Raw genomic sequence first — 27,659 nt, forward strand, 5'->3', positions numbered from 1 at the left:
TTTTCTTAAACATTTTGTGAAACGTGAAAGCCATTACACAAGCAATAAAATGTTAATGTCCTTTGACTGGAACACTGCTTTTATTAAAATCTGTTGATAAAATCCTACTGTCAGGCTAAGCATACTCTAGCATCCAAACTCATCAAAAACTGATGGCAGGGATGCCACAAGCCAGCAGCTCATGTGTGGCAAAGAGTATCTAGATTACAGAAGCACCGAAAGATATTTTTGTAAGTTACACATTTTTTATGCATAACATTTCGTAAAATCTTGTGACTTGGTGGGCCGTAGATTCCTAAATTATGCACGTAAACTTAATAAACCCAGTGAAACCAGCTCCAAAAGGCTATATTCTAAATATTTTATTTTAAATACAACTTGTGCAAGACTGTACACTGGTAATGTTCTGCTGCGATAGCTTGGACACCATATAGTTCACACTACAAAGACAACTGTAGCGAGCATCATCACCACTTTGAGACATGCTGCAACACTAACTGACTTGTAACCTATCTCAAACTGGTACACAACTGGCTTTTTCTTAAAATTATAACAATATATAACAAAACTAAAAGCCTTCAAACTAATGTATTAACACTTTTTAAAATACAAACTGCAAAGAAGTTTAGAAAAATACAACCACCACAATAGGTGTGGGTTAGATATTGCTGAGATGTCATTTTGTTTTCAGTATGTGATGCTTGCTGTAGCATATAAGAAGTACAGTTTGCATAACCTGTGTACATAATATTTAGGAATGCAGCATGGCATACTAATATCTGACAGATACTCCAGCTGACGTTTCAGGAAGGATCTGTCCTGTTGACGTCTGCTTGAGCAATAAAGGGTAACACTTTACTTGAAGGTATCTACATAAGAGTGACATGACACTGTCATGACACAGTCATGACACATGAACCCTAACCATAACATAACTTCATGACAAAAACCGAATGACACTTACTAAAAGAAGTGTTATGTCATAAACGTTTATAATGTTTATGACGCGTTCATGACAGTGTCATGTCACTCTTATGTAGATACCTTCAAGTAAAGTGTAACCGAATAAAGTAACATTTGTGTGATGTAAAATAGAACAGGTAAAGCTTTTCCAAAGGCTATAATCATTTTTAAAATATACTGTATATCAGTGCACCACCGTAGTAAATAGAGCACTGAGCTACATGTCCTGGTGGAACACGGTCCACAACAATAAGGCTATTTGGTGGGGCGCGGTAAAGGTGTGATGGTTAAAGGCACGGCAAAGGAGCCACGAGCTGTGCATCACTGCGACGTGATCTCAGGTCCACCGTGTGTCTGGTTCCACTCACCAGGCTCTAAAGTTCACATCCAGCTCCAGTCGCTGTCAACAGCCTTGTGTAAGGAGATACACGTATCAGCTGTCCTGAGCTCTCTGACATAACGGGGAAGCTACTGAAGTGTCCGGCCCAGTGCATGATGGGAAAGGTGACTTTGCCAACATGAATCTATGTTAAAAAAACGTCTGATTAGTGTTTGACAGGACAAGAATCTCAGCCACTTTAGACAATGCATGTGACGCAGCGCGTTAGCAAAATACAGCTAGAAATATGGTACGGGCTAGGTCTATTTTTGACAGAGCCGCAGGGCGTTCCCTGGCAGGAAGTGGAACGGCTAGAGCAATATAGTCTATTTTTCAAGACAAACACCACTGTGCAGACTCCCGATCGTACATTACATCACTACAATATTATACAAACTGAAACACGGCCACAAATCTTTGATCCATGTTGTTCATAACTTGACTAAAGAAACTATGTAGACTACTAACTTTTATGGTAGAAGCAACAAATATCCAGAAAAAAAAAAAGGGACCAAAATCAAAGTGATACGCACTGTGCAGCCAGTATGCGCCGCATCTGCGCCTGGGGAAAGTCCCCGGCAACGCTTGAAAATGACACAATTCAATACATAAAAAGATGAACAGTGCCAAGAAATGTTTTAAAGAGCTTGAACTTTTCATGTGCTGTGCAGGTTACGACTGGGAATCTTTGAAGTAAGGCTAAAGGGAAACATCCACCCACAGATTAACATTATCATCTACATGGTTCATGCATTTAAAAAGGTGTTATTATTTCTACTCAAATCTGTTTTTAGTATTTCACTAAAATTATACTGAATTTTATATTGATCATTTTTGTTCTATCAATTTTCCCCAAACGTGCCTTGAATGTACTCATTGGCAGATTTTTTTGCCAGGACGGTAATAGCAGGTGTTTAAAAGGTATAATAGGGTGAATTTGTTCCTCTACTACAGGAGTGTGTAAGTGAGGCTTTCTCAGCTTCTAAATGAAATCTGCGGGCTCCAGTTTGGTGCGTTTCAGTGTAATGTCAGAGTTCTGAATAAGGCAGCCAGCTGCTGGAAGGCCTTTTCACCCAATGAGGAGAGGTGAGAGCTCCATCTTTCTACCGTGGCCTCCATCACTGTGTATGCTGAGCGCACCGTGTCCCAGAGAGACGTGATCAGGTCACTGCTCAGGCCGTGGACCAACTGACTGAACTGAGAGAGCAGAGAGAAACCGAGTGACACCCCTCCGACCGGGTTGACCCACAGCGCTGCCAGCAGCGGCAGCAGCAGCAGCAGCAGCCCCACCAGCACCACAGAAGAAGTAGGCCGCAGCTCACACCACAACTTGTGCGCCCAGCTGACGGACTGATCCCTTCCAGCTTCGGCTCCGTCCCCGGCCTCCACGCGGCCACATCTGGCGCAGCAGCACACCTTAGGGACAGGCGCTTCCTCCAGGCTCCCGATGGTCACAGCGGGCCAGTGCTGCTGAAGGTGCTCTGCTGCCCGCGGGGTGACAGACAGGTTTATCACTGAGGGCAGAGGGGTTTTAACAAACTCCTCCACCCTCTCTCGAAACAAATGCACCTGCTCCAGGAAGACCAGCGGCGAGTCCTCCTCCTCTACTGATGAACCCAAGGACACCAGGTCCAACTGTTCTTCCTGCAGGAAACATGACGGTTAGCAGTGCTTTTCTTTTTTTTTTTTTTTTCAAGCAAAATTGAACTCACATTTGCTTGTTTGTGCTGCTATGTTTGGGGTTTGGATTGTCACTACAAACACTACATCACTTAAAGTGCTCATATTATGCTTTGTGGCTTTTCCCCTTTCCTTTATTGTGTTATATATCTTTTTTGTGCACGTTATAGGTTTGCAAAGTGAAAAAGCCCAAAGTCCACCCCAAAGGGACTTACCATCTCCAACAGAAAACACTGTTCACAAACTGCTCCAAACAGCTCTATTGTAGTCCAGCCTTTACTTCCGTGATGAACGTGAATCACTTTGTAACACGTTATAATGCTCACCTAGCTGCTAGCATGACACGCCCTCATACTCTGCTTCTGACTGGCTAGTGGTCCTTACCTAGCTACTGCACATGTGCGACTCCCAACAAAGATGGTACAGAAGTGAGAGGTCTCACTCTGTAGCTAAAACAGAGAGCTCAACACACAGGGTGAAAAGAGGAGCTGCAGCAATGTGCAGTACAACAAAAAGTTTTCTGAAAATTAAACCATGTAAACCTATTCTGATACAACCTCTAAATACAATTATGAACCTGAAAATGAGCATAATATGAGCACTTTAATGATGATAATGTGTGCTATGACTGGATGTAAATGAAGTGAAAAACACACCTGGAGCTCCTTCACTCGGTGAATGAGTGGGTCGTAGGCCCGGGACACCTCTGCACCAGCTTTATCCAGGGCTTCCAGGTAGGCGTGTCTCTTCCTGGCCAGCACCGCCTCCAGCGTCTGAAAAAACTGATTGACCTCCTGTCGGTCCTGCCTCACCAGACCCTCACAGCGGGCTTTCTCCTGCTCCAGCTGCTCCCCCAGCTCACACACCTAACAGAGGGAGAGGGACAGTCAGCACAACAGGAAGGGAGTTTTTTTTTCTGCGGGGTCTTAAAACGTCTTAAATTTAAAAATCCAAATGTTAGGCCTTTAAAAGTCTTAAATTGGCTGAAGTATTGTGTTCTAGGTCTTAAATAATTTTAAACAGGTCTTGATTTTCCTACTTGAATGCAACGCTACCTCTAATGCTTCTTTTTTTTTGCCATGCCGTGGTGTTGTAGTTATTTCCTTCACTAGCTCAAATATAATTCGCTGTATTATGACTACAAACGAGTAGGGGTGCACCGATCCGATATTAAGATCGGATATCGGTCCCGATATTGACAAAATAGCTGGATCAGGGATCGGGAAAAAGAACAGATTTTTTTTTCCCTCTGTCGCACGTGTGTCACATGCTGGAAGAGTTGAGTGTACAAATAAATAAGAATTCAATACATTCCATCTATGTTATTTTGTCTTAGTTAGGAAAGTGATGTTTAGTTAGGAAAGTCTGGTGCCTTTAGTCTCTTCCACATGGTGGAAGGGAAGTATAAGGTGGAAGGTATACAGCGTATTATTAATTCAACAACGGTATTGGATCGGTATCAGGTATTGACAGATACACAAAGCCCAGGCATCGTATCGGGATTGAAAAAGGTCGGATCGGTGCATCCCTACAAATGAGACCAACATGCAACTCATATTGCAGCCAATCACCTTTCATGTTTTTGTTGCGAGTCTCTTTCTGATTGTACCTCAAACATAAAACAGATTTTATTCTTCAGCCATACTTGGCTTGGAAAAAAAATGAATTTAGGGCTTATTTGATGTTGTGATGAAGGTTTTGAATTTCATTCACAAAAAGGTCTTCAAAAAGGTCTTAAAAAGTCTTAAATTTGACTTGGTGAAACCTGCAGGAACTCTGTTCCCAGAACATACATTTATATTAATGTATTTCGTTGAACAGATTTCTAAATGAACACAGCACACAGGTTTTTTAAGAGTATCTTTCCACATGAATTTGCCCCCAGTTGAAACACTGGCCATATTGACAGGATTCCCCACCTGTGCCCATCTCTGCTCAGAGAGTCTGGTCAGCAGTAGCGATGGGGTCTGTTTTTCTCTGATGAATGCCGCCTGCAGGTCATCTATGGGATGGCCCTGGTGCTGCCCGACAGTCAGACACAGCCCACAGATCAGCTGCCGGTCCTGGATGCAGTACATGTTAAGCGGCTGCCTGTGGTGCTCCTGACAGGAAGGGGGTCGCGGCGCACCGTCGCTCTGGTACTGAGACAGCAAATGAGCGAACAGACATGCAAAAGACGGGTGAGCACAAGCAGCAAAGTATCAAACCAATAAGAGGATTTCATATCGATAGGTAGCCAAAGGGTAAACGTTTCAGTTGAACACAAGTCATTTTCTCTCCTACTTTCTCGATGATGGCCCGCAGGCATACGTTGGTGGGCAGAGAGTCTACGCCCATCGGGGGCAGCTCCACCACGCTGCGGCAGTTGGGGCATTTTAGCGGCAGGCGGAGTGGACGCCAGATGGAATAGTTGGTAGACACCTGGAGCAAGTTGTCCAGGCAGGTCTTACAGAAGGTGTGTGAGCACGGCAGGACTCGCGGGTCAGAGAACAGAGAGTAGCACACAGAGCACGTCAGGTCCTCCTCTACATTGTCCATGGTGGAGACTAGAGGCCGGGCTCAGGACTGAGGGTTTAGGGAGAAGAAGATCTGACAGGACAGCAGGATGGATGAAAATCTACATGCTGTTCAGCTAAACACATTAACTTGCTACAACTGTACAGTGAATTGAACCTGGTGGTGATGACTATAAATGACAGTAATGTGAATGTCTTTGGGGTTTTGGACTGTTGGCCGGATATTAAATAACGAGACATTTGTAGAGGGAAGAATAGGGATTTTTCATGTGTAAAGCCCGTTTTTTATTACCATCTCCAGTCCTCCAGTCTGTGACCGTCAGTGTGCACTTGTGTTATACACTCAGTGGCCCCATTATTAGGTACACCTGTACCACCTATTGTAATCCATTACAACAGCTCTGTCATAATTCTACCTCTACAAAGCTCATAATGTTCAGCTCTGTAAATTCAATATTTGTCTGTTACTGAGGTCAAAGGTGGTGTCGTACTAAACTAAATTATTTTGAGAGGTGTTTCTAATATTCTGTCCTCCTTTTTTACATACATGAGGAGGGATGGGGGATGGGGGGGAGAGACAGCAATATTAGAAAGAAAAAAAAAAAAAAAAAAGAGTCCAGTACAACACCACTTACTAAGACCCCAATGCTTAAACATATAATTTAATCAACATATGTGTAAAAACGGATCAATATGGGTATTATAAACATAGATTTTATGGCAGAACAGTTGTATTGGATTGCATTAGATTGCACAGGTGCGTCTAATGAAGTGGCCACTGAGTGATTGATTACCAATAAAGGACTAATTAAACTAATCAATTTTATTTGCCACATGAAATCGTACTCTTCAAAATCCCATCAGCTCCTTAAACTATTAATAGAAGTATAAGTCTAACCAATCATGTACTGAAAAAAACAAGAAAACAGCCAAAAACCGGCTCAGCCCTATTAAGGGATCAGAGTGTGTGTGTGTGTGTGTGTGTGTGTGTGTGTGTGTGTGTGTGTGTGTGTGTGTGTGTGTGTGTGTGTGTGTGTGTGTGTTCTCTAGTCACACCACAGTGACAATAGGAGGCCTTCTGCCAGCACCCACCCAGTCCCAACACGCACGTACCCATGCTTGGTAGTCAGGACAGCCTGTTCAGTTGTGCAACTGACACCAAAAACCTGATCCTTTATGGGGTCAAACTGCAGCCGATTTGGCGCCCAGGTTCAAACAGGTAACAGGTGTCCTGATGCTGCCAGATCAATATGATCAATTCATGATCATTCACTTAATTTAAGCCATAGCCACGTAATCGGTACATTTCTTTACCTACTTTCCTGTTCTGTGAATTACGAAATGATTTCGCTGCGTTAGCCGGACAGGTTAAGTTTGAAGAGTTAACTGTTGCGTCAGTTTTACTCCATAACATTAGTTTTTTTTTAAATCAGACAGTTAACCTCACCGTTGTTTCCTTTCACCTCAACCAAACAGTAAATGTAGTGTCCACATGATACATTGTCTTTCGTATACTTTCATTTAATCTAACTTTGCACTCCCAAATACGTAGTTAGCAGGGACGTGTCAACCATTTGTTATGATCCGTTTTATCATCTATACGTTTTAGTATTGGTGACACAACGTACACAATTTAAAAAGACGCTTTGAGAAAAAAATCTTCATTTAGAGACTCACCGTCTGCTCGGAACAAATGTCTGTCCAAAACACAGCTTTCATTTCCTGTTCTTTTTCCTGCTGCCTTCAAGTGCTCTCAGTAAAATTCTACTGCTGAGATCAGCGGTAGTTGGACGTACTAACAGGTATTAAAGGACAAATCCGGCGCAAAAAGAACCTAGGGGTTAATAACACGTGTACCGAGTTCGACCGTGGGATTTGTTTTCATGCTAACCGTATGTGATTAAAATGGGATTCACACATTCAAATGCTTGTGTAGAAAATACAGAAAAAAAAGTGTTTTGATTTTTTTTTTTCAGACTTCAGCTGTTTAATTAACTTTTCTTTATAAAAAGGAAATGTATACTTAATGTAGTTCCACCTATGAAACGTTTTGTCTTATTTCAATCTTGAAATAAATCTTGGCCTTTTCCGCCACTGTCCGCATTTCCGATAGTTCCGAATGCATCATTTTCTATTTTCTGTACTACGCATGCGGATAAACGGTCTCCCTGGCCAATCAGGATACGCTTTCCCTCGATTTGAATTCAAGCTCTGTTGAGAGACACGAACGCATTTGGCTGCTTTACAGCATTAAAAAAAAAAAAGTGGGAATACAAGCAAATAAACGCAAAAGGATTAAATCACACCACTTCTTCACAACAGACCACACACACACACACAGTCTCTCAATTTGGGTTTCACTATTTATTTTCTCGTAGACAACCTATCCTGTAGCCTATCTCCCAACAGGTTTTTGGGAAAAACACCTTTTTTTTTACCTTCCATGTCATACTTTTAGATTAGAAACCACATGTTTGCTAACAAGGAATGCTGCAAAAAAATATACCCCTATGTTCAACAGAAGGTTTATGAGCGCAATGTGTAATCATTTACTACAGTGTTTGAAGTTAACACAAAAAAATGGAAGAGGGTAAGCGTGTACACCTAGCAGGTATAAGAGGAGTATGGGGCTAAGGACTCTGCAAGGTACTAAAAAGGTACAGCAAACTTGTTCATGGGTTTATTTATCATTCAGGAGAACCCACTAAGGACAACTCCAGTCTGACATGTGGGACACCCTTGGCCTTGAGAAAAGGGAGGCTAAATCACCTCTTAGTTTAGCTGAGATACATTAGCAGATCCATTACTGCTGCTCCTGAAATTAAGTAATTCTTTTCTCAAGTATCACTAAAAAGCATAATTGGATTACTCTATAAAGACAACAAAGATTGTGGTTGAGTGATGCATATTGTAGAGGTTGTTGGCAAGTCGAAACCTATGAAACCGACCAACACGCCTTCAGGCCTCACTTTGCAGTACATGTGCAAAACCAAAGATTATTTAGCAAATTGGACACTAGTGAGGGGTAAGGGAAGGGGAAACATGTAACATTTAAGCACAGTTTTACTTAAAATGAAAATTACACTGTATCCACAGCCTAAGGAAACTAAAATACCCTAAAAATGAACTGTGCCATAGTTTAGTACATGCAAAGGTTATGATTCACAATCCTACGTGAAATGGCCATTGTTCTCTTCTCCCTTGGTGATAAGTCAAAGCTATGGCAACAATACTGCAAAGCAGTTGATTTTGCTGAAAATTGAAGGAGAAATAATGAAGTGTCACAAAGGGGAACAGGTCATTTGGGAGATTATAGTGATGGTGTCAGAATTTCACAGCATCAAGCCCATGTCTGGCGCGTAGGTTAGGGTTCTGGTGTGAGGGTGGAATACGATCGTCATCAATCACCTTTACAGAAGCAATGAAACTAAAAAGCTGAAAATAAAAAATAAAAATCATAAAAAGGAACACACTGGAGGCAAAAAGAAAAGCCCAAAAGCCAACAAATGCATCTTAATTCAATGCACTGCTGCTCTACACCTGCAAATAGCACTGTCCAGTGTCAATTAATACTAACTTAATAATTCAAAACAAAACAAAATAATCCTTGCGATGACAATGATTTTTTTTTTTTTTTTTTCATATCCAAAGTTCTTCCTTTCAGGGATTTGCGAATCAGCCTCTCTTTCAAAGGCAGAATTTCTTTTCCTGAAACCTTTGCTAACCTCATTGTCGCAATTTAGCTTCTCTTCAGATGTATTTGTATTTTTTTTTTCCCGTCTCTGCATGCGTTCTCACCCAGTCTTGCATACTCCCAGTCACGCACGCAGCCAAGCACACAACTCATCCGTCCATTCTCTCGCACATGCGACACGCGCAGCTGGACTCCTTGGCCCCGCCCACCAGGGGGAGAGGATGGTGCCCTATCGGGGGGGGGGGGTGTCTCGTTGGAGGAGATGAACCTGGCTCCTCAGCACTGAGTCCAGACATTCGTACACAATGGGTCCATTCACACACATGTCTGATAGCGTGGCCGATTGGGGGAGGGGCACATTGAGGGTGGCGCCCTCTCTACTCGGAGGACCGCAGAATTGTGATGGTTCGTGGTTCATCTCTGTTCATAATTAAAGTTGTTTTCATGTCTGCATTTTGTTTGTATAGTATTATTTCAAGATCTCTTGATTTCTTATTTTTGGATGTCCTTGGTTCTCCCCGGGCAGACATCGAGTTTTTTGTTGTTGTCGTTTGAAGTAGTTTTTCCGAAGGCGACCGCTCCAATAACACAGAAGTTATGTCGGCATGTCTCTCAACGCATTCGATGTAGATGTTTTGCTTTTTTTGCAACATGTAGCCACTCATTCTCACTCGCACCCACTCGCCATCTCAAACTTCATTTGGGCTGGTTCCCCTGGAATGCCAAATGAAATCCACACATTTTTCTCTCAGATAAGATGCAGCCATGGATCCCACGAGCCAAGCACAATGGATCAAATTTCTCACACTCTCGCTCTCTCTCGCTCTTTCTCTCCTAATTTTTTTTATGTTGAACAGAGTGCTGCATCGTGAACAAAACTCCAGAATACCCCAGATGCCGTCTAGAACTGGAATCCCTCAGCTGGCACGTTGGCTGAGTTAAAGCCGTAAGTTCCACCTTGGATGGCCTCTGGGACCAGGCTGGTGTCTTCATCAATCTATATGAAAAGACAAAAGGGGGGGGGGGGGGTTTAAACAATGGACAGTGGACATGACAGTAGATAAAACACTTGCAGTGTTCATTGAATCAGATGACAACATTTTGAATTAAGCAAGTCAAATACTGAGCTTTAACTCGGGAGTTATAATTTGATCTTCATTCTACATCTTCAACACATTGGTCCGTCAACTTCAATGTGATAGTACTTAAAAAGTACTAGTACTAGTAATACTGAAATGTGATATCAGTCTTAACCTTCAACTTTACAACACAGCAATACTATTGAAAACCACCACTGGACAGATCCTTTCAACAGAAGTGACAAAAACAACTTTGAAAGGGAAACAATTACTTACATCATCAGATGAGAAGAACTGATCAATAATTTCGTATGCCAATTTGTAGATATCTTCATTTTCGTGATTCTGCAGTTGCTCCACTTTTTCCAAACCTGAGGAATAAAAAATTAAAAAATAAAAAGGATTATACAGCATTCAATCACAAATGAACACATGTTAATAAACACAAACATGATAAAACCTTGATGGGACTTACCTCCACATTCCTCAATAAGGTTAGCAATCGTTTCAGCCTCATCATCTGCCATCTTGAGGATATTGCTGAGGCCATCAAGAACAACCTGTACGACTTGGGCGTCCTTCACTATCAACAGGTTGCAGAATGGAGGGATCACCTGCTTCTCAATCAGGTGGGCCACCTGGAGGTAGCACAGAGACAAAGAGGATCATCAAATGTACACTTTTTGCTGTATGATAAGGGTTTTCATAATAAAAACACACTTGTCAAATTTCTGTTGTCCAAATTAAGAATTTCAGCAGACTAATTTAAACAAATAAAAGGAGTAAAATCTGTTTTTTTTAAGAGTTCTGTGATGTGTATCGATGTTAGGGGATAGGGCTGCACGATTATCACGATTATTTTGATCAATATATTGATCACGATTAATTATCACGATTTGTTGATTTTAACCAAAACAAATTTTATTGTCACATAGGCTAATTATAACTGCTTTCACATCCATATTGTGCTACATTCCTCCTTTGTTGAAGGATACTACGAAGGAGTATGCCATTTAAGTTGTTGTGCGACCGCTTTCCACACAACGCGTTTGCCGTGAAAAGATATAGGCAACGCAATTTTCTGTTCACGTTAACGGCGCATGTTAAAATCTGGTGCCAATATGTCTGCGTTGCGCTCTGATGCTCCAAAACAGACGTTAGAGGCACCAGAAACATCACTGCATGTCAAGCTAGTAAACACTAATAACACGTTACACAGCAGCTAACGTTAGCCTACCATTAGCTACAGCAGTAACTGGATTAAACACGGCTAAAATGCTGACAGCTAAACGGTGTAGTGTGACTGTATTTCACTGTAGAGGATTAAAACAGCGGGACGTACAACAGTCTGCCGCTAAAGCTATGAGATAAAAGACTCAAACTAGCACTGGTCACTGCTGTGGTCTGAAAAACAACACAGACGGGACTAAATGTTGCGTTTACTGGTAAACTGGTAAACCTCGTGACGACTTATGACCGACTGCTATCTGTTGTGGAATTTTCCTCACGTTACTCTGTCCTCTGTGACTGTCTACATCTAAACTAAGCTGCACGGTGCAGGGAAGAACTCTGATTGGCTCATGGAGGCACGTGATCAGAGAGTGGTTTACGGAGCTTTGAAAAAAAAAAAAAAAAAAAAAACTTTGATACAGAGCGTTCTATGAACGGAATGAAGCATTTTAAATATCGCTCGATCACGTGAATTTGATCGTGGGAAGCCAAAATCGTGATCGTGATTAAAATTTGATTAATTGTGCAGCCGTATTAGGGGAAAATATATATTCTAATTAACATAGTGAAATTGATTTCAACCATTGCCCATCCTTTTCCTCATACGGTTTCTGTTTTTCATTAGTCAATTTCCTTTTCAAAGTAGGTGAAATTTAAAGTTTAACTCCAGCACTGGCACAAGGTGATTTGTTGAGAAGATTCTTACCTGATCTTTCCTCCCACTTATTGTCAGGTTGCTGATGGCCCAGGCGGCTTCCTTCTGAGTGCCAAAGTCACCCTGAAAAAAAAAAAAGACGCATTCAAAAGTGAGCAACGCATACTCCCTATATGCTCTCCAAAAGTTATCATACACGATCCACTTCACACAGTGTTTATAGAGTGATGGATACGCACCTTATCGAGCAGGTGAATGATCATGGGAACTAGCTTGGCGTCAATGACAGCCTGCACCTGTTGCTGGTTGCCTGCTGTGATGTTGGACAGGAACCACACTGCCTCCTACAGGACAAAAAGCCCAAAATACAGGTCGGTGACAGTTTCCTACTGTATGGAGTCAAGCCATGGAGATTTAAGTCTATGCAGGTTTTCTCCTAACCAAAGAAGCCAAAAGATTTTTACTGTCACCCCTTCAACTAGAGAGGAGGAACTTGCCCGCTAAAGACTTTGAATGAAAATGAGATATGACAAACACTTTTTTTTTTGTGTCCGCACTGGATCAGAATCCAGAGGTCCACGCTGAAAGTTTGACCTCTGGTCGAGACAGAGTGCTGTGGGCGGGGCAAGGGTGGCTTTTGAGGCTCTAATCATCGTCCAGGTCACACAGTGGGCCTCGTTTTTTTTAGTGACTGGACTCAGATGCACTCCGATATCAGCAGAGACACATGGTCTTCAGCACCCTCCGACCACCAACCCATGGTATCACACATTCAATCACACGCACACCGACCCCCCCCAATCTGTCTCACTAACTTCTACTGAGGTCCTCTTCGTCTTCTTCATCCTCGCGATTCTCCGTGATGTGAATTCCTACATGTGGCTATCTGTCCCATCTATACCTTTCGCACAGCATTCATACTAGCAACAAAGTCTCTGATTTCATCACTTCCAGACAACACATGTTGAGGTAGACAGGCGGGTGCGTGTGTAGGAGGAGAAGCCGAAGCTAGAGGATGTATTACCTTGTTGATTTTCTCCTTCGGGTGTGTGAGCAGTGCAGGGAAGTGGCTGAGAGCGTCACAGTTGAGCACCACCTGGGTCTGTTCATCTGTGCCAGTCACTATGTTCCCAACAGCCCTCAAGGCAGCAGTCTGGATGTGGAGAGGAAGTGTAAAAAATGTTTAATCCTAAAAATATAAATCAATCTCATCTCCAGTGTCCATGTCTGAAGTTTTATTAATCTAAGCCCAAACATAAGCTGTGTCATGCCTGGTGTCTCCTCATACCTGAACTTTGACCTCCTGGTGACTGAGCAGAGGTACCAGATGAGGGACGATGCCAGAGTCGATCACCATTTGGATCTGCTCGTTCCCAGCGTCCGTCAGATAGGACAGAGCCCACACTGTGTCTACCAAGATCTGGAGGCAGCAAAGAAGAAAAAGAAGAAAAAAAATGAATACATTCTTCATCATGAACAACTTCTTAAAACTTAGGATTGTGTGAGAATGGAGCTCTGCTAAAAGTTAAGTGATGCCAGGGCACCATGGCCTGCTTAAAAAAAAAACTGTGGGTCAAGACTGTCAGTCTACTCACACTGACATCAGTGTGGTGGATCAGCACGCAGAGAGCTGGCAGGATCTGAGAAAAGAATAAAATAGAAGAAAAAGACAGGTGGGATCATTAGGTGGAGAAAAGGATAACAAAAACATCAACAGGGTTCCCATGTGATCAATCAATAACGGAAATGGCTTCATGTGCATGTACTCTGCAATACCTATTACACCTTAATTCATTTCAGCACATAACAGCAACACACTAAATTTGCCTTCATTTAACCATCTTAGGTAGTAGACCGCTAATGGAGCACTTCCTCTCTGCCTCTTTCTCCCTGCCATCCAATAAAGTAATCCATCCAAAGTATGATCTCCTGCTGCTGTCAGACTCTACAATCAGCACTGCTCTCAGTAGACCACATGGACAAAATACACACACCAGGACTGATAAAACATAAGACATACAATAAAACATGTGACTGTGCAGTTACTATAAATACATTTTACTATTTACTGTGCAATTACTGTAAATACATTTTACTATTTTAATATTTACTCTATTTAATTATTTTATTATTGTTGTGTGTCCTCTACTTTCCTCTTATGCCTTGCTGCTGCAACAGTGTGAATTTCCCCATTGTGGGATTAATAAAGGACTTTGAATCTTGAATCTAGAAGACTGGCGCACACCCACACAGACACAAACTGCTCGCTTCTTAACACGCATACACACCTCCTGGATCGTCTCCATGGGTGGTGGAGGGTCCTTGTGGCGGCACAGATTGACCATCACCCATGTGACATTGCGGAGGAAGGTGATGGGGATGGAGGGACTGATGAAAGAGAGCAGGGGCTTGACCACACCCAAGCTGATCACATAGTCTCTGCATTGAGGGCCGTCACCTGCATAACACAGACAGACACAGATGGAGCGCATGTCGTCTCGGGGTCGACTATATGCGTTTCCTTGACACACCATATCATGTTCACACCAACACGACTCACCTATGATGTTCCCCAGGGCCCAGACGGCCTGTTCGCACACATTCTGGTGAGGAGAGTGAAGCAGCCTCAGGAACAGTGGCACAGCATCTACACAAAGAAAACAGAAAGGTGACAATCATAAATAGAGCATCGCGTGATCTGATGCGTTGCTTTAATTCAGGTACAACACCATGTTCCTAACAGAATTTACAGACGCCTCTAGGAAGAGATAAAATGGTAAAACTTGAATACAACTTTAACCATCTGACCACACACACATTAAAACGACCACTTAGACAGATCTGGACTCCAGATTTGGACATGACCAAGTTTGTACTTTGACTAAAATACAATCGAGCCCACAACATGCTAGGAAAGAGGTGAAGACGGAGAGAAGAAAAACTAAGTTATTTTGTTGTATATTGCTTAGTGTGGACTTAAAACAATGTCTGAACAAATTCATATTCTTAAAATCAGATCTTTAAAAAAAAAAAAAGAAAAGATGCAAGCCGAGAAAGCTGAAGATACAGATGAAAGGCTTCATTCAAAGCCAGAGATACTTAAACTCTGCTGTTAAGACTGCATCATTAATCTTAGATTATGATGTTATGCATTGTCAAGATTAAGTGTTCCAGCTTGTTGCAAGTGCTGCCACTCAGTAACAATCAAGATGGAGAAACAGGCAGGTTCATAAAGAAAGAAAAAAAACACATTGACCACTTGACAAGTGGAATAGAATGAATAGACCACATGTTACGGACAAGAACAAAGAACTTCTGCTATTTGAAAATGCCCCGTTGAATGATACATTAATCTCTTTTGAAGCAAAATGCAATGCCACGCTTACATGTGTGTGAACACAGTTCTTTTTAGTAATTTGTTGACATATTACCCATAATAGGACATAATTTCATAATATATTGTTGTACAAATGTAAAAAAAAAAAAAAAAAAAAAAAAAAAAAAAAAAGTACTTCTGACCAATAATTTAGGTAAATATTGAAAGTGTATGCGCAACAGACACATTCTCTTGTGTGCACTTTGTGAGTTTTTTTCACCTTGTTGAAAATGTCATCAACTGACAAGGTGACGTAAATGTGAACATATCGTTTACCAAGTTACAAAATAAGAAAATACTACGAGTTTATATTCCAGCATAGAACTGCACACCCCACTCAAATAAAAGCAGTTAGTGGAGTATTCAAAATCTAAAAAAAGATAAAATGGCACTTACTGGACTGGACCACAGCTTGGGTCTGCTCTGATGTACCAGACGCTATGTTGGTAAGAGCCCAGGCTGCCTCAAACTGGAGAGATGGGCTGTCGAGAGGTAAGAGACAGATGAAGGCCGTGGTTAAAGTGAGTGTAACTGGACAGGGCCCTCAAAGAGCAGGAGCATGCTGATGAGTCATTTATATTTCTGCCATTCCTGGAAGGTGAAAACTATAACACATTTACATAACTGCTAAAGATGTAGGCTGGGCTAAAGCCTGCTCGCTCATGCATTTGCATAACAAATGAGGGGGGGTGGGGGGCTAGCTTGTACTATAATTAATTATCGCACATGAAAAGCATGACGCACTGCTGCATGCAGACAAACAGAATTTCAGCCTGCTTACTTGTCATCTCTGTCCAGGCAGTGGACCAGTATAGGAAGGATCCCAGACTTAATCAGGTCATCTATGGGAGGGTTACGGTCACTGGACAACAACTTCCTACAAAAACAAAAGAGGATACAAAAGACCATTACTCACACGCTCATACTCGCTTAGCTTTACTGACACATACCAACAAGAAGAACCAATGACACACAGAGAGAAACAGCTAAAGAATTTGAAGTCAATCACAATCCCAGAGTGACTGTATGACAGGAGACTTCACCCTGCTCATGACCCAACATCAACATTACACATCAACAGGTAATGTGGGCATGGTAAAACTGCAGGCTAGACTTTAATGGGGGAAAATTATAAAAAGACAAAAATAACATGTTTCATGAATTCAGCCAACTCATTCTGCACTTCACCCAACTACTGAGCTGCAGTGCCATTTACAATGTCCATGAATCAGAAGGGGCTGACTTACTGTTAATCACCGCTGTCTAACTGAGCTGGAAAAACATTCAGCCCCTGAAATTTCAACACTGAAACTGTATTTTTGCAAGAGGCCATCCATTTTAATCAGGGAACCTCTTAAGTATCGGTGTACGGGTGCAGAATTTATGCCGCACAATAACCAGATAGACCAGATGTGAATCTGGATTATATTAAAATTCCTACTTCAATATTATACAGCACAATAGTTGATTCATAGTGAAAATTATGGTTGAGTGGCAACATGATAAAAACAAATGTTACACTAAATGATTATACAGGTACAACAAACACTATTTAATTATTGGCTACCTGTGTAAACTGAAGTGATAATGAGTAGAGTCCAAAAGGGTGAGGGTGTGTGTGTTCCTACCTGGCAGCCTGAACAGCACTCAGCTGGACGCCCTGATTATCACTGGTGGCATTCTTAACAACACAGGAAAGCCAAGGACATAAGTTAAATTCTGATGCATAATACACACACTGCCCATAAGAGGGGCTAAATGACAAAGAAAAATAAATCAAACATCCTACTTACTTGTACTATTGCTTCAAGAGAGGTGTTTTGCTAAAAAGAAAAAAGGAAACATTTTGGAGAGTCAATAGTCTTGAATCATGCTTTGACGCACATTTGTAACACGTACAGTATGTAATGGCAAGATGATGATCGGTAACAGGTACATTTTAAACCGGTGGTTAGGCCAGAAAAAGCCATCTGAATAGCCTAAAGAGTGCATAGCCTGGCAGTACCAAATGAGGGCAGGCAGTCTGTTAGTCTTTTCTAAGACTGTATGTGAAGTTGACAAAGCAGGAAGGAAGGCCACCAAAGCACCAATGAGAACAGTGAGGGGAGGCCCGTGGTTGGGGAAATGCCACCAGAACAATGCAGCGACTTGCATTCTCACTTTAACCAAATGTGATGTTTTGGCGCAACAGTCAGCGGGCCGGAAGTGAAGGCCAGCATTCAATGTGATAATATGCTAACTGGCAAGCTCGCCCGACGCCCTCTAAAGGGAGTTAACGGCCCAGCATAGGCTGTAGTGTGTGGAGAATCTTTCTTACTTTTAATCAAGCACTGACCATGACTGCAGGCCCCGTTATATAAAGTTGGCCGATGCTTCTGATAGCCAGCAGTTACAGCTGATTGCCTGTGCACCCTCAAATAAAGGGCGGCAGTAGATTTGCAACAAAAGTCAAACCAGAAAAGAAAAGCATTCAAACTAAACCCTGCATACACAATATGCATGAGACATCTGTAACCAATGGATATTAAAAACAGTGGTGACAACTCAGACAGAAGCAGAAAAACAACAAAAGCTGAGGGAAAGTGACGATTTAGGAACCATCTGATTCATCAGCAGGCCCACATTTTTTATTGTGAAAGAGTGACCCACAAATAGGCAACTGAAGAAAAAAAAAAAAAAAAAAAAAAGACAAATGTCCTCAAGGCACAATCAATGTGTTATTTTAGACGGACTGAAAACAGTCACAAAGGTCATCGGTTGTTTGGTATTTATACTAGATTGACCAGCATGCACAAAAGCCTATGTAATGTCTTGCAGTGAGTCAGAGCAGCATGTCATTGTTGATATATTGCTAAGCAGCCCATTTCAAGTCAGCCCTCTCAATGCCACTCTGCAGTTACTGTGATTGAATTTCTGAACTGCTGAGTGGCCTTTTTATCCAGCAATACCACCAAACCTAGAGCCCCCTTAGTGATGGTGGGATTCTAAAACGTGCACACATCAATAGATGATTTCTGAGACATTTACTGTTCAGCTTTAAGCTTAAACTATAACAAGCACATGGCCTAATGTTTTGGCTCATCAGTTATGGTAAGATTGGTACTTAACTGAAAATAAAGTGCCTCAAAATTGGCCCCAATTTGCGGGCTAATTTTCAAGCTACCATATGCATTACATTTTATGTATGTATCACAACTGTCACCACAACCAGAACTATTACTACAAAAAGTGATTACAATATTAAGTATTTTCTTCTCTGGTCCCAACTTTATACCTGTGTCCTTTCATCTGAAAATGAAAAAATAAAAATCCACATAGATCTTCATTGCAGAGATTACATAAGCAGGGATTTTTTCATGTCAACACAAAAATGCTGCCTAACAGGAATCTGTCTCAAACATTAATGGAAGTATTGGGCCCCAAAAGCACAGACACTATTTAAAAAGGAACACAACCCTGATGAGGGATAGTTTCACTAGTTGCATTTTACCTATTCTACCAAGGAAGTTCTAGATGCATTGGTCTCTTACTTTGAGAAAATGAGACACCAACCAGCGCAGAGAAAGACAGACTGCATGTTTGTTCACACTCCTGCCCCACCCAACGACATGGAGCAAGGAGCCAGCATCACAGGGACAAAATGTCGGCATGTCCTAAACCTTTGGAGTGTTTAACCAGTGAGATTAACCTAATGTGCAAAACTCCTAGGACAAACATTTATGCTAAGCTGTCATTCTGAGTAGTAATCAGTTGTACCTTACAGAAGTGAAACTATTTTCTGCCTTTAAAACACAAAACCTAAAAATGTGAACTTGGTTTTCTGGTAGCAGCAGACACATTTTGAGCAGAGGATGCAAGACCGTACCGATCTGAAATCTCCGTCAACATCAGAGTCCTCACAGATGTCCTCGTGAGGCACATTTCTCCGCTTCAGAAGGTGCTCATCTCTTTTGTTCTGTGGTGGAGGAAACAGAAATATCACTTCCAATATGCACATTCCAGCAGAAATGAATGATAACAAGGAAAATTCTGCATATTTCAATACATTCTTTTAAAAGACACACTGTAGATGAAAAGGTCAGAATGTAATTTAGTTGTAAAAGTCTTAGTTGGAGTAGGTAGCACAATATAACACAAATGTATATTTACCTTTCTGAGTTCCACCACTACCTCAGTCCTCTGTCTTCTCATAGTCTGTGGGCAAGATAGTATATTAACATTATACAAACAAGAAACTTGAATCCCAACCTGCCATTGCCCAAGAGAGTGACACTAGCTACGAAATCAAATTTGGGCACAGTGTGAGATCAGGATCCATTTTATGTGACCAGAGTCATACCTGGAGCATTAGGTCAAAAGCCCACACTGTATATGACAGCACCCAAACACATTTAACACGAGTCTGGCCTAAAATGACCCATCTTAAGTTACCGCAAGACCATTTTATGTGCCTTAACAAGACAGCTAACCCACATATTCTTTGATATATACTACTTTTATTGATGTTCTTACACATAAAACACATGAAGCAGCAATGTTCACTCTGTTGAAACTGTTAGAGAGGTGCAGATTCTGATTTGTGGTCTTCATTGGAGAGTAGTTTGTGCTGCTGCTGAGTAGTTTGTGCTGCTGTTCAATTGTAGATTTATTGTATATTAGCAATATTGCTATCTACACGACCAGCTTGTACAATACAATACAATAGCAAAAGCAATACAATGTAACAGCAACAAAAACTACAGCCTAAAAAGCGACCATGAAGTTGAATCAACACCTCTCTAAAACAGTTTCAACAAAGAATGTAACATTATATGCGTAGGCTTTATTGCAGGAATGCTGTAATGCATTAGTTTGAGCTTGGTGTAATGTTAACCAACAAACTGAGTATACAACTGTGTAGAAGGTTTATTACATAGCTCACGTAATGAGCAGACGAGAGTCGTTTTAGTTGCAGTTAAAGAGTATATGTTTGTCGGCTATGCTTGTGGTTATCACTGATAGTCCTCCACCATGGTGGAGCTTAGTTATTAACAGGTTAGTGCATCCATGGTTGCTAGACGGGACTCGTGTGGTGGCCTAGCTCGTAACAGATGCGACTTGTCAAACTGGATGGAAGAGTATATCCTGCTCATATACATGTCAAGGGAGCCCGCCTGAAAACAACAACATCCCCTAACAATATTAAAGCATATGCGTGCTTAGCTGACTGTAGATCAGCTGGTAACTTATGGATCCAACGTGCAGCTTTGAGCTAACGTTAACGTTACCAGGTATGTGATCGTGTTAACAAGCTGGTCGTGTTAACCTGGTTTTCTAAGCACGTTAAACATTGTTAAACCATGGAATAACATTTTAACACTACGCCACAATTTAAAAGATCCAGGTAACTGGCCAGCTAAGAGGCTAACTGGTTTCCGCCATTGTTTTTGGTGATAAAGACGGGGGATGGGTGGAACTGCAGCCACCAGCACCACCAAGCTTAACGCTAGCTGCAAGCCAGCTAGCTAACTGCAGTATCACTATAACGTTAATATGCCGCCGTGTTAGCTTGACAAACAAGCAACTATTTCCCCAATACAACCTGAAACTTAATTGTATTTACTTTGAGATATAGCTACAGTTAGCTAGTTTTCCCTAGCTAACACGTCGACCTAAAACCGGTGGACGATGTGCTTCAGTTAAACTAGCATGTCCCCCGTGGGCCTGGCTAGCATTGAGCTAGCAGAGCACAACCAGCGGAGGCGATGAACTCTGACGAGCGCTTCTGACTTGTTTTATAACCAACGCAGTCTAATGGCGTAACGAAACCAGTGAAACCAGAAGGGCAACCGCCCAGCCAAGGCCAGCGATCTATAACTGGTGATCGGTAAAGGCCCTGGCCGAGGCTTCGGGTAAAAAGTTCCCGATGGTGGAAATTAGAAACGACGTCACAAGGAAGCCGTGAACATAGCGGCGGAGAGGAGATCCTCGACACCAATCTGCATAACTTTACCTCCAAATCACGGCCCTTATTCTTGAAATTCTTCAACCGCTGGTTGTCCAGTTTCTCGTTGTCAGCCATGTTAGCAGTTCTGGTTACGTTAAACACAGTCTAACTCTTGGATTGAGCTGGTGCGCTACCCTTTTCTGGTTCCCCTTTCTCAGCCTTTCGTTAACGGACTATTTTTCGCTGTTCTGTCCGCGGTGCATACTGGGATTGCCGGTGGTGGAGGCAGCCTCGCTCTGGCGTAGAGGAAGGGTGGGGAAATCCCCTTCACTCTCATTGGTTTCACTGTTAACATCTATCTGCAGGGCGCGCCACATAACACCGTACGGACTCATGTTTGATCATTGTAGTCAATGACAAGTAACGTCCAGTAGTGTATACATTTAAATACATGTATATTTCATACACTAGTAGAAGGAAGTACACTTACTTTAAGTACGTGTTGAGTACAGTATTTTACATCTAAACTTAGCACAAAAAGTAAGGAAATTTGTGTTTGGTAGATTATTTCTCTGTGGTAACAATGCTTTTTGGCAATAAATCTTATACCGTTGGAAAGCCTGTTTAGTTCCCTTTCAAATGGTGCCCCATTTGTAAAGAACATGCATTTGTGGGATGAGCAGCAGCCCTGAGTATTTGGTTTGCGCCCATGAAAAATTTGCCAAATCTTCTCTGCCATTGCCAAACAGCTTATTCTGCCATTGACTCGTTTGGTGTTTAGTGGATTGGATGATTGAAGTTTGAAGAAACAAGACATATTGCCAATTGAACAATGTATTCATTTTACAAACAGAAGCCTCAGTAGCGTGTGGAAGAACCATACACAGCCACAACACCCTGGCACCTCCTCCTCATGCTGGTCACCAGCCTGGTCACACACTGCCATGGGATGGCATCCCATTCTTCAACCAGCAGTCCTGACCTCAACCCCATTGAACACTTGTGTGATCAGCTTGGGCGTGCTGTTCGTGCCAGAGTGACCAACACAACCACGTTGGCTGACTTGCGACAAATGTTGGTTGAAGAATGGGATGCCATCCCACAGCAGTGTGTGACCAGGCTGGTGACCAGCATGAGGAGGAGGTGCCAGGCTGTTGTGGCTGTGTATGGTTCTTCCACACGCTACTGAGGCTCCTGTTTGTGAAATGAATACATTGTTCAATTGCCAATATGTCTTGTTTCTTCAAACTTCAATCATCCAATCCACCAAACACCAAACAAGTCAATGGCAGAATAAGCTGTTTGGCATTGGCAGAGAAGATTTGGCAAATTTATCATGGGCGCAACCCAAATACTCAGGGCTGCTGCTCATCCCACAAATGCATGTTCTTTACAAATGGGGCACCATTTGAAAGGGAACTAAACAGGCTTTCCAACGGTATAACATGTATTGCCAAAAAGCATTGTTACCACAGAGAAATAATCTACCAAACAAATTTCCTTACTTTTTGTGCTAAGTTTATTTTATGCCACTACTACATCTCTTTACTCTTTTTTATTTTTGCATAGATACTTTGCAAATCAAGATTTTACATATAAAATATATGGTCATCTTAAAAATAGATGCAATGTTTTACTGTAAATCAACTATCAATAAGTATAGCCTATAAACAAGGCTGGGTTACATACCAGGCAACACAGACTAATTGCCCCAAATTGATTTTTGGTAAATTGATCAACTGCAATTTAAGTGATGATGTAGCCTTTCTTGTTATACACTATTTATTGCTAAACTCCCTCTTTATGTTTCTCATGACAGTGTTTCCTGGTAACACAAAGATGGATCATTGTGCTAAAAACTCAATAACTTTGGAAGATACCCATTTGATTTAAGTCAGATTGCTGAAGCCTCGTGTTCAATTTTTCTGAACTTTGAAATGCATTTTTGCACAGAACACATACTGTAGATTTTGTCCCCCATCTCCCACATTGCAATCACAAAAGGATCTCTTTACACTCAGTGTGGCCAGGAGGAACAATTACAGTGACCAATAACTCTTTCAATGTACAAATGGGCATGTGAGTATTGTTTTAAGACATACTGTACATTTTCATTATCAGGACTTATATACTGTACATGCAATGTAATATTTAGCCTACATCTTTGTATTGCAATCTTTAAAGCAAATGATCTAAAGTACCTTTCTACTATTTATTTTATCACACACTTAGAACCACCTCCTTTGATTCCAGATATTTTAACATCTTTATTTCATTGCAACAAATAGACAAAAACAACACTGAAAGAACACATGTTCAAATCATGACATGACTTGGCAGATTTTACAGTTCTGCCATGGCTTTAATTAGTTTGATACCAGGACCAGGACTCCCTCGAAGAAGAGATCTTGTATCGCAATGGGAACTTTCCTAGCTAAATTGAGGAGATATATATGTTTTAGTCCCATTTGTGTTGCTGAAGAAAATCTATACAATTTAACGTAGTGTGACAACACTGTGATTCCAAATAAATAAATAAAGCTTGTATGAAATATTAAGCACATAACAATAAGTTTTTTTTATATTGCATACAAATAAATGCATAACAAATAAAACTAAACTAAACTGAACAGATAATGCACAATTGAAGAACAACATTTCTTTGAGCCACATAAACTTATCAGTCTGTTTTTCATGTACAGTATGCACACTCAGACTGAATTATTGCAAACATAGTGTTTTGCAAGCAGCTAATATCAGCTTGTGATACATCAGCTGTCATAACCCAAGATTACTCACAGCATCCTCATGGGTTACCACCGCGGTTCAAAGGCACTTTGTCTTCACCAGGATTGAGTAAACGTTCTTTCTGCCACTGAGATTAACACTTAAAACTACGGTAATCTCATCCCTTTTCTTATCACCTCCTCTCATTTGATCCTATAGACGCCACAGTGAGGCCGTTTGCTGACGACTTCCACAGGCAGACGAGAAGGAATCCTGAACATCATTTGAATGAATCTCCAAGAAAGATTTTCATTTATCATCTGCTGCAGCGCAAGACTTGTTTCACAGCTGTGACACTGAAGCCCTTAGACTTCATCTTAACCTTAATGTCCTCTTGAGTCTGTTTAAATGGAGTCTTCATCAGATAGACTATCCTCCTGAAACCTTCCTCTAGTCCCATGCCGGTGGTGGCTGAACAGGGCTGGATAAACCAGGCCCTGCCCTCGCACACTCTTCTCAGGTCCAGTGTCAGGCAAAGCGCTTCTGGACTTAGAGCGCCATGGAGGTCCTGTTTGTTGCCAAGGACCACGAGAGGAACTCCTCTGAGACTCTCGTACCTCAGGACCTAGTAAATGGAGAAAACAAAGTAAAGAACACTTTAATTACTACAGTGTAAAACAAACACTTTAGATCAGAGATCTTCAACAGGGGGTCTGTGACCACCAGGAGGTCCTCAGAGTTAGGGTAGGGGGGCCTCCAAATGAGGTTTAATATTTTTTAAATATGTCTGAAAATATACATTAATATGAATTCAACATATGAATAGCAAAGATAAATTGGCATATCTGTGAAAAAATAAACATTTTCACATTGAATATAAGCTTACTATAGGTAAGGTAACCACACAGTTGTCCTGTAACTGCTGTGTTTACTGTTTTTTAGCTATTTATTGAGAACATGTACGAGATGAATGTGTATGTGCTAGATGTGCTTGGGTGAGAATGTGCTGGTGTATGTGTGTATATATATATATATATTTATCTTTTTACTCTATGCTGCTATTTGGAGAGGATGGCTCCAACAGAATTTTGTTGTACTGCATACAATGACAATAATGATCTATCTATCTATCTATCTATCTATCTATCTATCTTAAGGATTCACTGTGCCTTCAACATGTATATTTAACATTAAAACATTATGTATAAAATATATAATAATATCCATTCATTTTCATCCATCTGGCCCATTTTAATATGCAACTCAATTGTAAAATATATATTTAGTAGGGGGTCCCTACTCTGTCTCTTTTTTCAGCTAAGAGGTCCGTGGCCTAAAAAAACGTTATTAATATGTTGGCGAACACTTATAACTCCCCCTATGAATCATCTGTGCATAGGCAGATCATGAATGATTGACAATAAAACAAAGTTGTAATGAAATATAGTGTAGCCTTTTTTTATTCATTTATTTATCAATTAAGCATTTATTTATTAGGAAATAATTGTTCTTCACTCAACATGACAACTAAGCAAACTCCATCCTGGTGAAGGCCTCAAGATCCTGCTGAAATATCTAGTAAGTGGACCCTGAATTAAGAATATATTTTTTGTCAAGCTACATGTATAAACAAATAATGAATGCTTTTAACACACAAGATATGTTCATGCATATATATATATATATATATATATATATATATAAAATATGATTACAGTTATAGTGTGAAGTGTTATTAATCATTCATTACACATTTATACATGTTTATCATGGTTATGGAGTTATAGTTTTTGACAATTACATTAATAAAAATAAACCCTTGTTCTTATATTTACTTAAAGTGTGCTATAAGCAATTAATTAAGATTAAAACTCTGCACACATCCATTCTGCAGAATGACACATCCAAATGACGTAACAATAAGCAAAACGCATTTTTGACTGGAGGAAGACTTTAAGTCTTACACTTATTAAGAATCAAATATATAATATATTATATATTAATATATTTAATTACCCGGTGAAGTTCTTTGCGGGCCTCATCCAGCCGCCTCTGATCCCAGCTGTCCACTACAAACACCAGTCCGGCTGTATCAATATAGTGATGCCTCCAATGGGGCCTCATCTTCTTCTGGCCCCCCACGTCCCACACCGTCAGGCCCGGGCTGTTCCTGTCAGTCTCCAGTGTCTCCACGTTGAAGCCCACAGTTGGCACGGTCACCACGCTCTCATTGTACTTCAGCCTATAGAGCAGGGTGGTCTTCCCTGATCCGTCCAGACCCAGCATCAGGACCTGTGCTTGTTTCCGAGGCTTGGATCCATACGTGCCCATGTCCTAAAAGTGCAGCTTGTGTCTATATATATATATTTTAAAAAAAGAAGTATGGCTTCTTCTTTTTGTATAGTTGTGTAAACTAGCTGCCTGTACAGTGGCTCCCTTTGTACTGTCTATGTGTAGGCTTAGTGTGTCTGGCCTCTTATGGAGACTGTCTACAATCAGTATGCTTTATGTACGCACAGGCAGAGTGATCCCTCCCCTAGGTTGTGATGGCATTCCTTCTGTCCCTGCGTAGCTTTCAGTAAAGCTATTTATATCCAAAGTGACAGTGCAACTAACTACATACAGTTCTCTGGTTACCACAGCACAGTTAGAGGAGTCACATCACACCTGCTGCAGATCATCATACACACCAGCAGCCAGGAAGTCCATGTTTGGTCAACGGGAAGATTGTGTTTCGTTCTGGCTGGATGTCCTGTAGCAATGACATCACAGGGAAATTCTAGTGAGGATTACTCGCCCCAAGATGATGGGTAAATGTAGTTTTATCTTTAGACTTAAAATATGAAGGCTGGACGTGCGGCTTCCAAAATCTTCTCAGAAAAACTTGTTATTCATTTCAAATGAATATGCATATACATAAAACATATTTTAAATTACTACGATAGACTATAGCATTGCACAATATTTTACTACAGTAAGACTTGACAATATGATCCAAATGATAAATTGTCACAATTAGTACAATAACAATAAATAAAATGATATGTATTACATACTAAATAGTAAATACCTCACTTGATCTGATTAATTGTTTGACATTCAGACAATTTATTAAACTTGAATTGATTAGCGAATCATAATGTCTGTAGCAAAATAAATGCAGTGTATTGACCAGCCCTAACATAATGTGGATTGATGTAATAAACATCACCCAGCAGGTGGCATAGACTGACTAAAATCAAGCTTTTCAAAAGTTTAGGGTCATTGTCCATTGTGTGATCTATTTTGCTGCAACAAAACATGACAGAGAACTTAAAAACTTGGCTAAAGAACATGATATTATATTTAATGGGGATATTAGCGTTCATTCTTTTGTTTAGTGCCTTCTTGCATGATATAGATTTAACCAACATGAAAATCTGTATGCAAATCCG

At 41.0% G+C, this 27,659-nt stretch overlaps 3 protein-coding genes and 1 long non-coding RNA gene across 6 annotated transcripts; 1 reads left to right on the plus strand and 3 right to left on the minus strand.

Moving 5' to 3' along the window:
* Positions 1–1,143: 1,143 nt before the first annotated feature.
* Positions 1,144–7,438, minus strand: trim59 (tripartite motif containing 59). 3 transcript variants are annotated; one of them, XM_031301067.2, is made up of 5 exons: positions 7,216–7,438; positions 5,306–5,611; positions 4,942–5,163; positions 3,679–3,888; positions 1,144–2,986 (listed from the first exon to the last, which is right to left on the minus strand). In XM_031301067.2, the coding sequence occupies exons 2-5, from the start codon at positions 5,558–5,560 to the stop codon at positions 2,360–2,362; spliced, it is 1,314 nt and encodes a 437-aa protein (XP_031156927.1). In that variant the 5' UTR covers positions 5,561–5,611; positions 7,216–7,438; the 3' UTR covers positions 1,144–2,359. The 3 variants fall into 3 exon arrangements, with proteins under 3 accessions (XP_031156927.1, XP_031156928.1, XP_035857059.1); XM_031301068.2 differs by lacking the exon at positions 7,216–7,438 and adding an exon at positions 6,652–7,209; XM_036001166.1 differs by lacking the exon at positions 7,216–7,438 and having other exon boundaries at positions 5,306–6,109.
* A 449-nt stretch (positions 7,439–7,887) lies between these two features.
* Positions 7,888–21,834, minus strand: kpna4 (karyopherin alpha 4 (importin alpha 3)). The gene is made up of 17 exons (XM_031301063.2): positions 21,565–21,834; positions 19,722–19,766; positions 19,438–19,527; positions 17,366–17,395; positions 17,201–17,253; positions 16,354–16,449; positions 15,969–16,054; positions 14,757–14,843; positions 14,485–14,654; positions 13,792–13,836; positions 13,485–13,616; positions 13,221–13,349; positions 12,436–12,540; positions 12,248–12,319; positions 10,787–10,949; positions 10,588–10,682; positions 7,888–10,229 (listed from the first exon to the last, which is right to left on the minus strand). Exons 1-17 carry the CDS (start codon positions 21,631–21,633, stop codon positions 10,134–10,136), a joined length of 1,563 nt encoding a protein of 520 aa, XP_031156923.1. The 5' UTR covers positions 21,634–21,834; the 3' UTR covers positions 7,888–10,133.
* LOC118495035 lies at positions 20,631–24,679 on the plus strand. The gene is made up of 3 exons (XR_004897324.1): positions 20,631–20,842; positions 23,452–23,577; positions 24,445–24,679. It is a non-coding gene; the product is annotated as an uncharacterized LOC118495035 (long non-coding RNA).
* LOC116050846 (ADP-ribosylation factor-like protein 14) lies at positions 24,193–26,748 on the minus strand. The gene is made up of 2 exons (XM_031301071.2): positions 26,242–26,748; positions 24,193–24,850 (listed from the first exon to the last, which is right to left on the minus strand). The coding sequence occupies exons 1-2, from the start codon at positions 26,554–26,556 to the stop codon at positions 24,542–24,544; spliced, it is 624 nt and encodes a 207-aa protein (XP_031156931.1). The 5' UTR covers positions 26,557–26,748; the 3' UTR covers positions 24,193–24,541.
* Between the last annotated feature and the right edge of the window lie 911 nt (positions 26,749–27,659).

This window comes from Sander lucioperca, chromosome 5 (assembly GCF_008315115.2).
Source record: "Sander lucioperca isolate FBNREF2018 chromosome 5, SLUC_FBN_1.2, whole genome shotgun sequence".
Taxonomy (NCBI): Eukaryota; Metazoa; Chordata; class Actinopteri; order Perciformes; family Percidae; genus Sander; species Sander lucioperca.

Coding starts and splice junctions, on each gene's coding strand:
- trim59 (XM_031301067.2), bottom strand. CDS start 5,560: ATGGACAATGTAGAGGAGGACCTGACGTGCTCTGTGTGCTACTCTCTG. Junction 5,164..5,305: donor TGCGGGCCATCATCGAGAAA/GTAGGAGAGAAA, acceptor TTGCTGTCTCAG/TACCAGAGCGACGGTGCGCC. Junction 3,889..4,941: donor CTGAGCAGAGATGGGCACAG/GTGGGGAATCCT, acceptor TCCCTCTGTTAG/GTGTGTGAGCTGGGGGAGCA.
- kpna4 (XM_031301063.2), bottom strand. CDS start 21,633: ATGGCTGACAACGAGAAACTGGACAACCAGCGGTTGAAGAATTTCAAG. Junction 12,541..13,220: donor CGAAGGAGAAAATCAACAAG/GTAATACATCCT, acceptor TTTGTCCTGTAG/GAGGCAGTGTGGTTCCTGTC. Junction 10,230..10,587: donor AGTTCTTCTCATCTGATGAT/GTAAGTAATTGT, acceptor CTTTTCATATAG/ATTGATGAAGACACCAGCCT.
- LOC116050846 (XM_031301071.2), bottom strand. CDS start 26,556: ATGGGCACGTATGGATCCAAGCCTCGGAAACAAGCACAGGTCCTGATG. Junction 24,851..26,241: donor CCCGCAAAGAACTTCACCGG/GTAATTAAATAT, acceptor TCCATTTACTAG/GTCCTGAGGTACGAGAGTCT.